Genomic DNA, 10,457 nt, shown 5'->3' with positions numbered 1-10,457 from the left:
GAGAGAGAGAGAGGAGCGGCTGTTGCACTATTGCTAGTCAGAGTCGTTCAGGTCGGCAGTGAGGAGGAGACCCGGAGTACTTTGTAATAATGGTCAGGTGGTCTTCCTCACAACTCAAGCTGGAACAGAATAATGGAAACCTAAAAAGAAAACCAAGAGAAAAGTAATCAAAGAAACAAAGGGTAGTGTGGTTTGTAATCTAACAGACTAATATGTGTTCGGGTATGTTAGATTGTTTCTTCCTCGCATGTCACAAATAATATATTGAGATCCGAACTTAGATTTGTAGGCACTTACTGACTATATTATTTATGGTGGTTCGCTCCCCGTAGTTAAATACTCATTTACGCTTGAATAATCTAAACTTTCCGTATAATACATTTTTGTGTATTTTTTGTCGGTTAATTTAGAAGTGAAGAAAAAATTGTGTTCACAAGAAATTTCAATGACTTTTACATCTTGGAGTAGCACTTTAGAGTTAACCGATTAGTTTCATAATAGCTAACTCTTTAAACCAATATTTATGTCACATATTAGTATCTCCACCCGTCAATTTTTGGGGCTTAGTGAGTTTATAGCTTCTATTTTAGCTAAATTAATTATCATTTTGGTATAGAATTGTATCAAACCAATATATGCATGAACCAAACATGTCCAACCTTTTCTTGATTTCTCTTCTCCGTCCAGCAGCACGTCCTAGCGACGTCGTCGTCAGACGGGACGACTGTGGGCGCCTTTTTGCGCCTATGTTGATGTGTGGTGGGGCTTTGGGTCTAAATCTCATGTGAAGGATGGGAAATGGAGGTTCATATGGCCAAAGGAGTGTCTATCGTCAACGATGGCAGACGAAAGGAGTAGGGAGAATCATGCAATCTACGTCGTGTCACAACGCTAAGGTCAAAGGCAAGAATTGTCCGCGTGGCGGATGGAAGCAAGGATCCGAGATTGATCTACTCTGGGTTTTCGGCAAGGGGGTAGATCACTAGATCGATTCGATCTGAGCTGATGGGTGGTGGCAATATTCTACCAGATATGGTATCTGGTAATTGGGAGTTGGCATCCGAGATATGGCGAGCACTATGGGATTAACGACGGTGTTGTAACAACGAAAAGAACTCAACGAGGCAGGAGACCTGATGTGGGTGGTTATGCGAAGGTGTTGGTGCGACATGAGCGTTGTTGGGCGGGGTAAGGCCTTCCCACATTCTTGCACGGATATTGGGCCTGGGTCTTGGGATTAGGCCTAACCTGGGTTGTGTTTGTTTTTGTTTTCAGTTATTTTGGCTTTGTAGTTGTAGTTTACGTCTTGTTTTCAATAATTCCTAAGCATTTACTGCACGTTTGGTGCACGGGACTGCAAAACCTTGGCTTATTTTCTATTGGAGTCCCAACCTATTCAAGCTCAGCTTATTCTACATTAGACTAGGGGTGGCAATTTGGACCTTGGCGAAACCAACCAACCATGTACCAACCGTACCAAACAAGTTGGTAACCGATATAGTTGGTAACCGAGTTTTCGGTACAGTACTACTGTACCAAGTTTGAGAAGTCGGTTGGTACGTGGTACAAGTTTTACCTAAAATACGGTATACCGTGTACCAACCGATTTATAATATAAAAAAAAATACAACTATTTGTGGAGATGAATCTCCATCGTTGATCTAAGTCATCTAACCCTAATCCTAGAACTCATTCACTTCACTTCAATTCAATCTCTCTCTGTCTCTCGCCTCTCTCGCTCAAACACTCATCTCGCTCAAACCTCACCTTGCCTCTCTCGCCGTCGACTTGGCAGCGCACCTCGCCTTTCTTTTCGTCGACTCGACAGCGCACCTCATCGTCGACTCGGCAGCGCACCTCTCATCTCTCGCAGTCCACTCGGCAGCGCACCTCGCCTCTCTCACAGTCGACTCGGCAGCACACCTCGCCTCTCTCGCCATCCACTCGGCAGCGCACCTCGCCTCTCTCACCGACGACTCGACAACGGCAAGGTCAACTTCAATAACTGGGCAACACCTCGACTTCGCAGCACCTCGACTCGGCAGCGCCAAGCCTTGAATCTCCGTATGTATCAACTTCCTAATTTGTGCTATCTATGTGTACGATTATTTGCAGTTCAATGTAAATTATTTGTGTTATCTATGTGCTGAATTAGATGTTTAAGTAGTGTAAAATTAGTAGCAACTCCGACTAAATTACTTGCTATATAGCCTCTGCCTCTTCGTTCTGCTGTGTTCTATGCTCTGTTAATAGGTTCTATGATATGTGTTATGTACTTCTGTGTTTAAGCCTGTTTGATTCGGGAACTAGCTACTTTGTACAATTTGTGCTATCTATAATGTGTATAATCAATGATGTTGAGCTAACTATAATTTGTGTTCGATAGTTTGTACAATTTGTGCTTCTGTGTTCTATGCTCTGAATAGTTGTTGTGTTGTTGTGTTGTTATATAATCATAATTCCTGTGTCTTTAAAGACTGAATAGTTGTGTTGTGTTTTTATTTTGTTGTTATCCTATGTCTTTAAAGACTGAATAGTTGTTGTGTTGTTGTGTTTTTATTTTGTTGTTGTGTTTGCAGAGAATGCTTTTGTCTAAGGCTTTGAGGCAGCAAGAAACACCTTTGTCCAGACTGGTGTTTAGCAGTCTAGCACTCTCCTGGTCTCGTAGCATCACTCTTCCCTGCAAATTTTGTCCAGTTTCTGCTAATCTGGATTTGTGTTTTCATTGGCTTGTGTTGTTCAATTTTCTGTATAAGACTTTGGAGTTTGGACATGTGTTGTTTAATTATCTGTATAAGACTTTGGACGTTGTTGCATTTGAAGTTTTGATCTTGCTTGTTTATGCATTTGAAATTATATGATGTGTATTTGATAATTGATAGAGAAAAAAAAAAAGGATTCAAATGAGCTGGGCCTTTTAGTTTGTTGGGCCTCAATCTAAACTTGGTAGAGGCCCACTACCAACCGTACCAACCGAGTACCAACCGTACCAACTAAGTTGGTATACCAACTTTGACGGTTGGTATTGGTACAAGATTTTGCCTACCAATCTTAAGTTGGTTGGTACATGGTATTGATAAATAGAGTCGGTATACCTACTAATGCCAGCCCTACATTAGACTTGTCTCACGTTTGGTGCAGGCAAGAGAGTAAGACTAAAGTTGGCAAAAAAACAAAACTATATCAACACTACACTAAAACCAAGCACAACTATCATCCTTGAACACAATCGTTACATATGGGTTTTCCTTGTTCGTATGCCCCTATCTTGACCGCCCCTTTGCTCAGATCAATGGTGTAATCAACTTCATTGAACCCAATTTTCTTGGGGTGCGATTTGGATATGAGATCTTCTTGAGCTCCTAATTTCAATTTTGCTCTTCTTATTCTTCAATCACCTGAAAAAGATGCAGACACCTTAGATTCAAAATCGGAATGGACAACATGAAATGCTTCATCAAGAACCTGTCTTCTTCCTCCGACAAATTCAAAGGCTCAGCCTACCCAATCTAAGATCAAACCGGTTCCAGCTCGTAAACTTCCAAACATCCGCCTTAGAGAACATATAGTCTTGGTTGGTCACAACAGACCCAAACCCATGATGAATCCAAAACCCAATCGCAAACAACAAGAAGGGTTTGATCCCTTCGATGACTCCTATAACTCCAGAGAAGAGATCGCAGAACGGGTTTACGTTGAACGAGTTTGATTTCGTTTCTTACTTGAGCTCTGTTCTTCCATAGATGGGTGAAGTTTATTTGCAGGTTTTGGTGAGAGCAGCTTCTAGAATTGAACTAGGTGAGAGAGAGAGGTGGCTTCCATAAACCCAAACTTTTGGTATCTCTTCATAAGAAGGTGTCGGGGAGCTTTTTGGACTATGTAAGCCCCATTTAAAATAACCCTTATTGTTACCAAACATGGGATTATCAGGATTAGTCTATGTATGCAGTCTAATCCTCACTTGTTCCATGTAACAAACACGCTATTAGTTGCTTGGAGATGCAACTAACTTGTCCCATGTGGGCTATGTCCTGGTAGGTGCACTCAACGTGCAATGTCTGTTCTTGTGAGGCGGCGAGTTTTTTGTTTCGTCAAATGGTCGCAACCTCCTAGTGGGAGGATGAGACTTAGAGTCACTAGAAATATTTTCAAGTGACAACATAGTGGGAAAGCTGATAGAAATAACAATTATGGCTTTGTATGAGCATTGTTTTTCCAGTGTGTCGCCAAAGTAAAGCAAATGGTCTAGCCAATGATGTACTCTTTGTTAAATGGTGCTTGTTAGAATGCATAAGTTATGTAGAGACTCCGGATACTATTTTGGGATGTTCTCACACTATGGGGTTAAGACATAATGTCCCCCCACCCCCCTTGTATTCTGCTGTTTCATTAATGGTTATGGCTTAAGAGCGGCCGTTCTAGCCTTTGTAAAAAATATAAAAAAAAAGTTAGTAAATCACATTATGAGTACCCTAAACAATAATCAATTTGACTGAAAATTTATATAAATGATAGGGTTTTGAAAAACTGAAGGGTAGAGATACCCATATATAACGAAAAATTTGGTTTAGATATTAGTTACTTTCGTATTATAGACATAAGCAGTTAGCTCTATAATAGTACTCATATATTAAGAAAAGATGTTATGAAAAGATCTCTCTTCTAATAGTCACATACAATACAATTTTGTTGATAAAATATGTTATGACTTGATTAAGATGCTCTTGTAAAGATACATTGAGAAATTACGTTAATGAGGTTGGTCTATTGGAAGAATGTTAGGCTGGACGTTGCAGAGGTTCTTTTGGTAATAAGAAGTCTCCGGTTCGAACCCTAATTTGTGGAAAAACATCTCTTTACAAAGGGCCATACCTAAATTGCACCACCTCGGAGTGGTAGCTCAAAGTCATTGTTGAGAAAAAGATGGCTTTATGAAAAACCAAACTAGCCACTCCATCCTTTGGATAGCCACATATCTTTTCGGCCAAGAAATTGGAGACCTTTCTCTTGTTAAATTTTTTAGTCATAAAAGAAAAAAAAAAAAACTTAGCCATCATATTTTGTAACAAAGAAACATTGAGACATCAATATTAACGTGCACTTCAATCTAGTTTTTTCCTTTTCCCAGCTATCAGAAAAAAAAAACATCGAGAAGATCATTCTTGATTCACGACAAGACATATGATCTCTTCATAGTCCAAACTCAAAACTTCAAACACGAGAGACTCAAACAAAAACCGCACCGTCGGTTTTATGTTCGATTCAGAGGTCGATGCCGAAATATCTTGCGAGTTGTGACACACCCCTAGTTTCATTCCAAAAACAATGGGAAATAAGGAAAAACGCTGAAAGCAGAAGACCAAGGCTAAGCTTAGGTCCAACGCAGGGGAAGTCCAATAGGAAGAGAGGTCGTGGATGAGTGAGGTGGCATGAATTTTAAAATCCCGCCTAAACCCCTACGTTTTCATTTCGTGCACAATTGAATTTCAATTTCCCTCACATCTCTCTTTCTCTTAATAATAATATCTCCCACTCTCCGCTTTGGGTCTCACACAAAGTCCCTTCCCATTTCCTCTCTCTCTATCTCCTTCTCCTCCTTCAAACCCTAACCCTACACCAACCACACCAGGTAGGCCCCCCTCCCCCTCCATTATTTCCTCTCCGCTCCTCGCTTCAATTTCAGCTGATCCGATCTTCAAACTTGCAGGAATCGCCATGAAAGGAGGCAAATCCAACGCCAAGAAAGCCGACTCCAAGTAAGTCTCCCCTCAATTTCAGTCCAATTTTGCTGCTCAGGATCGGAAATCATGTCCGCTTGGAGCTCGTGGTTTAGATCTGAGAGTATTCGATTTGGATTTTTTTGTTTCTGGTGATGAATTTTCTTGTGTTTGTGATGTGGTAGGTTGGCTGTGAATAAGAAGCCTGCTAAGGCTACTAGAGCGAGCAAGAAGGCCGCCAAGGATCCTAACAAGCCTAAGAGGCCCGCAAGTGCCTTCTTCGTTTTCATGTAAGCAACTCTGACTGTGAAATTTATTTCTCGAATCTCGATTTCTGATCTGCTCGGTTGAATATGCTTTCGAGCTTTTGCGCCTTCGCAGTTAGATTTGCTAGATTTTGTCTATATCTTGCGGTCATTTTTTTTTTTCATTTTTTGGTTTGATTTATTGATTTGGTGACGTTCCAGGGAAGAGTTCAGGAAGCAGTTCAATAAGGAAAACCCCAACAACAAAGCAGTTTCTGCTGTAAGTGTTTTACTTAACTGATGCACATGTATTTTGTGAGTCAACGAGTATATTGAGCTGTTTTTACTTTGAACTTTTGAAGAATTGTAAGGCATTACAGTGCTTTCTTGGACTATTCGGTAAATCTGAAAAGTTTAAATTTTAAATTTCAGGTGGGCAAGGCTGCCGGTGCGAAATGGAAGTCAATGTCTGATGCTGTAAGTATCACTTGAAAATCATTGGACCCGTGGTGTTTCATTGTGATTTTGGTTTGTACGGGTTGCTTGTACTTAGTTTTTTATATTTTGTTTTTTGTTTTTCAGGAAAAGGCACCTTATGTGGCCAAGTCAGACAAGAGGAAGGTTGAGTACGAGAAATTAATGAAGGCTTATAACATGAAACAGGTAATTCCTTTGTAACTCAATGTTTGAAGCTGCATTCTTTGTCGGTTAAGCGTAAGGTTGTAATCCTGATTTGTTCATGATTGATCATTAGGCTGAAGGCAACACCGCAGCAGAGGAAGAAGGATCTGAGGTGAATGATGATGAGGATGGAGATGAAGAAGGGAGCGATGAGGTTTGTTTCTGTTCATTCTTTTGTGATTATTTACTTTATCAGAGAGTAGAGTTTGTTGATAATCTTTTCTTGTAATTTTCAGGAGGATGATGACGAGTAGAACAAATGGCACAAGGATAACATAGGGATCTAGCTTGTGACTGTTTGATCATTCCATGCCATGGTTTGATTATTCAATGTTACTTTTCTTTTCACCTTCTTTCCTTTATGGAAAATGTATTTCACCTCCCTCTATCTAATTATCTGTTGTCTTCTAAATTAATAGTTGTAGAAGGGAGATTTACTTCTATCTGTATTTTCTGAAGCCTAGTGACTTAGCTAAGTGAATTTTCTCTTCTGTAGAGCAGCTAGACTGTTTGATTTACATTCTTATGATAATGCAGTGATTTGTTATATGAATTCTAATTCCTGTTGATCCTCTGCTTTTGTCACCTCTTGTTTGTTAACTTTGGTTAGTTCTTTTACTGCTGAGGTTTTGCCTGAATTTTTCACAGATAAGAGACGTAGTCTTAAATCACCTTGCATGATACATGATATCTTGATTTGCTAGTTGCAAGGTTTAATTGATTAATGATATGATGGCTTTCACACATGAATGTGATTCGAACTTTATTATTATGGCTATGGTGGGTCATGTTGTGTAATTATGGGAAAGTTATATGCTTGTTTGTATCGAAAAATTGTGGTCCTTTAGGAAAAAGTCTGAAAATGTTATAGAAAAGGAGTGTTTGGTTCAGCCCTCCCACTTCTATGCTGACCAACCTTTAGTTAGAAGCTTTTTCCCCAAGTATGGCAGTGAATTTTAGCATCATAGGATTTACAGAACCCTCCCCTTCTCAGTGGACCCTTTTCTATTTAGCTCAAGTGGGACACTTGCAGTTGTGGAATTTGTTATGACTACTCAAACAAAATCTTTGCATCAGGTGTTTGATAGAAGTCTCTTCAATCAAGTTCTTTGCTTTTACTTGAACTTGATCAAGTTCTTTTATTGGGTTACAATAGTTGTCTCTTATAATAACATAGGTATTTTTTTGGCGCTTTCATTGGTTTGAGTCAAACTTTTATTAGATATTGTGTAAGTGATAAGACAGTATAACCATTGTGAATCCATCAAGGATGCTGTGTCACATCCTTTTTCAGTCTTATTGGCATCTTTCATTATTGGACTTTGTCTCAGGCTATGCTACTAGTTAAAAAGTGTTCATTTGATGTGATGAGTTTACAGCAAGCTATCTACTTTTATCTCCCAGCATTTGTTATAGTATTTTATGTATGAATTGTTAGGCATGTGTTTCAGCAGTATTCTTACAGCTAGTAAAACCTTGTATGGGTTTAAGCTGCCATTGCCATTTTGGTATCGGTTGCATTCTTTGTTGTAACTTCTTTTTTCACTCTTCAAATGTGTCGAATTATGATCGAGTTTGTAGCTGCAATCTGCAATCAGAACGTAGCTGAAGAAGGGATGACAACTGTCCCCTCCTTCACTGGGCATCAGATTAGGGACAGTAGGTGGATCCATTTAATAATAAGAATGATATTCTGTTAGCCAGAGCTAATTGGAAACCGGAAAATAGCTTGGGAAAAATAGGGCATTGTTTATGAGTTTATAAAAGTTTAGGTGACTTCATTTATTGTCTATTAGTTTGAATGGGGTATTGGCCGTATTGTTTATGAGTTTATAAAAGTTTGTGTCGTTTGTCTATTAGTTTTGAATGAGAACCATAGATTACTTCATCAGATAGCAGGTTGGAAAACATAATGATGCATATGAGAGCATTCTGCTGCACTGTGACCAATTTTCCAACAAATTTGATATTCTAGTGAAGCACCAACGCTGACAATTAGTCGGGCAGCAGAACTTTGAGAAAATGTTGGAGCAAGATGTCCAAAACAGTAGCAAATTTGAACAACACACTCGAGAAAATGTTGGATCAACATGTACAAATTACGAAAAATTTTTCAATGTTCCCAAAAGAAACAGAGATACTGATTTTTCATATCTGTATTTAAATCATTCCATCAAAATAAATGTAAATTCAATATTTTGATAACAAATTAATTACATAGATTCCTGATCAATTCAATATTTTGATAAGGCATTTACATTCCAAATTTAAGTCAATTAACTATGCTTTAATGTATTTTACCTGTTATATGACACACACAAACTCCTATATATGGATTCGATTGATAACATATCTTCATCAAACAACACGAACACGCAAGAAAAAGCAAAATATAGATTCCATATTGTCTCCGATGGAAGCTACCACTAAATTTCTTAGCATCTTTTTACTATGCAGTCTCTTTATCGGAGGTAATTGGTCATTGCATTTCTTTAATTTTATAAACTCATACTGCATTATGTTCATTTTTAGTGTTAATTTTGTGTTTATGTTATTTGTCTTCTAGGCGATTCTCAACCTTGCACCGTAGACAATCTCAAGATTACACAGTCAAAAACTGGGAAGTCTGTTCAAGGTCAACCAGAGTGGAATGTAACAATCACAAATGACTGCATATGTGATCAAGTAAATATTGAGATTAATTCACCTGGGTTTCAAAGTGTGGAGAACATTGATCCTTCAATCTTGGGCAAATCTGGTGACAACTATCTTGTCAATCATGGTAACCCCATCCATTATCAAGATAATTTCAGTTTCACCTATGCTTGGGCGACTCAGTTTACTTTCAAACCAGTATACTCCTTGGTTCAATGTTCAGCTTGAAACAAAGTATTGAAGCAGACAATGTTATAACGTTTTGTCATTTGTTTAATAAGAAGACCATGACAATATGGATTTTACATCAATATAGCATGTTGTAAGTGAGTCTTAATATATGCTAATACATTTTTCATTTTGCATTCCCTTACAAATCGCTTGTTCTTATTTACCCTCTGTACGCAAGACAGTAGAATGATTTGCTTTGTACCCTCATGGTGTGTCCTAGTAGTACTAGGTGAAGCCTATATACCCAAGAACCTTGGTTATTTACGGCAGGCAAGGCTTCCTCCTGATATGAAAATCAATCAGTTCTTGAAGAAGACGAGCAATATATGATGCCAGTGAGCCAGGTTTAAGAGAAACCAGGTTTTGTTCTACTAGTGCTTATTTTGGCAATTTGCATTCTTAATCCCACGCCAGCAGCTGTAGAAAGAACTTGCACTGTATTACATTATTTATCACCAAAAACATGCAGATACTTCACGAAACTTACAAATGGAGCTGTTGAATCTGAAAAAACTCTATTCAATTATTGACTGCTAAATATGTACAAGTAAAATAAGTGGAAGCCTAATAGTGGAAGCTATTTGAGATCTTAACTTCTTTATGTTTTGGTCTTTCGGATAGGTTTGCGCGCATGAGAACTATTTGGAGATCAAGACTAAGAGCCCAAGCTCTAGACTTGCTAGTCCATGCATGGTGACTGATGGAACTTCAACTTATTCCTTACAGCAATGGAAACTAATATACCATTGGTGGATGTAGTTAAACACCATAAGTAACAAGAAATATGCCAACAGTAACAGAAAGTTGTGTGCCACAACTACATAGTTTTTTTTAAGAGAGAAAGTGAATTGATTTTTGTTTGAGAAATTTTAAATACACACCCCTAATCTCTTAATACACATCCATATTATTGTATGTTTCTATTGAG

The 10,457-nt window shown here is 38.5% G+C and overlaps 2 protein-coding genes across 2 annotated transcripts in view; both read left to right on the top strand.

The window, feature by feature from the left end:
- The first annotated feature begins 5,556 nt into the window (after positions 1 to 5,556).
- On the top strand, positions 5,557 to 7,187 carry LOC101300540 (HMG1/2-like protein-like). Its single transcript, XM_004300489.1, has 8 exons — positions 5,557 to 5,629; positions 5,708 to 5,756; positions 5,903 to 6,007; positions 6,185 to 6,242; positions 6,395 to 6,439; positions 6,545 to 6,625; positions 6,717 to 6,797; positions 6,880 to 7,187. The coding sequence occupies exons 2-8, from the start codon at positions 5,716 to 5,718 to the stop codon at positions 6,895 to 6,897; spliced, it is 429 nt and encodes a 142-aa protein (XP_004300537.1). The 5' UTR covers positions 5,557 to 5,629; positions 5,708 to 5,715; the 3' UTR covers positions 6,898 to 7,187.
- Positions 7,188 to 8,208: 1,021 nt separating this feature from the next.
- Positions 8,209 to 10,457, top strand: part of LOC101293891 — a 10,778-nt gene continuing 8,529 nt past the window's right edge. The window contains exons 1-2 of the mRNA XM_004301793.1: positions 8,209 to 8,302; positions 9,210 to 9,425. Of these exons, the coding sequence (XP_004301841.1) occupies positions 8,209 to 8,302; positions 9,210 to 9,425 (310 nt within the window). The remainder of the gene's footprint in view (positions 8,303 to 9,209; positions 9,426 to 10,457) is intronic.

The sequence above is a fragment of the Fragaria vesca genome, linkage group LG5 (genome assembly GCF_000184155.1).
Source record: "Fragaria vesca subsp. vesca linkage group LG5, FraVesHawaii_1.0, whole genome shotgun sequence".
NCBI classification, from domain to species: domain Eukaryota; kingdom Viridiplantae; phylum Streptophyta; class Magnoliopsida; order Rosales; family Rosaceae; genus Fragaria; species Fragaria vesca.
This window is presented reverse-complemented; position numbering and strand designations above follow the sequence as displayed.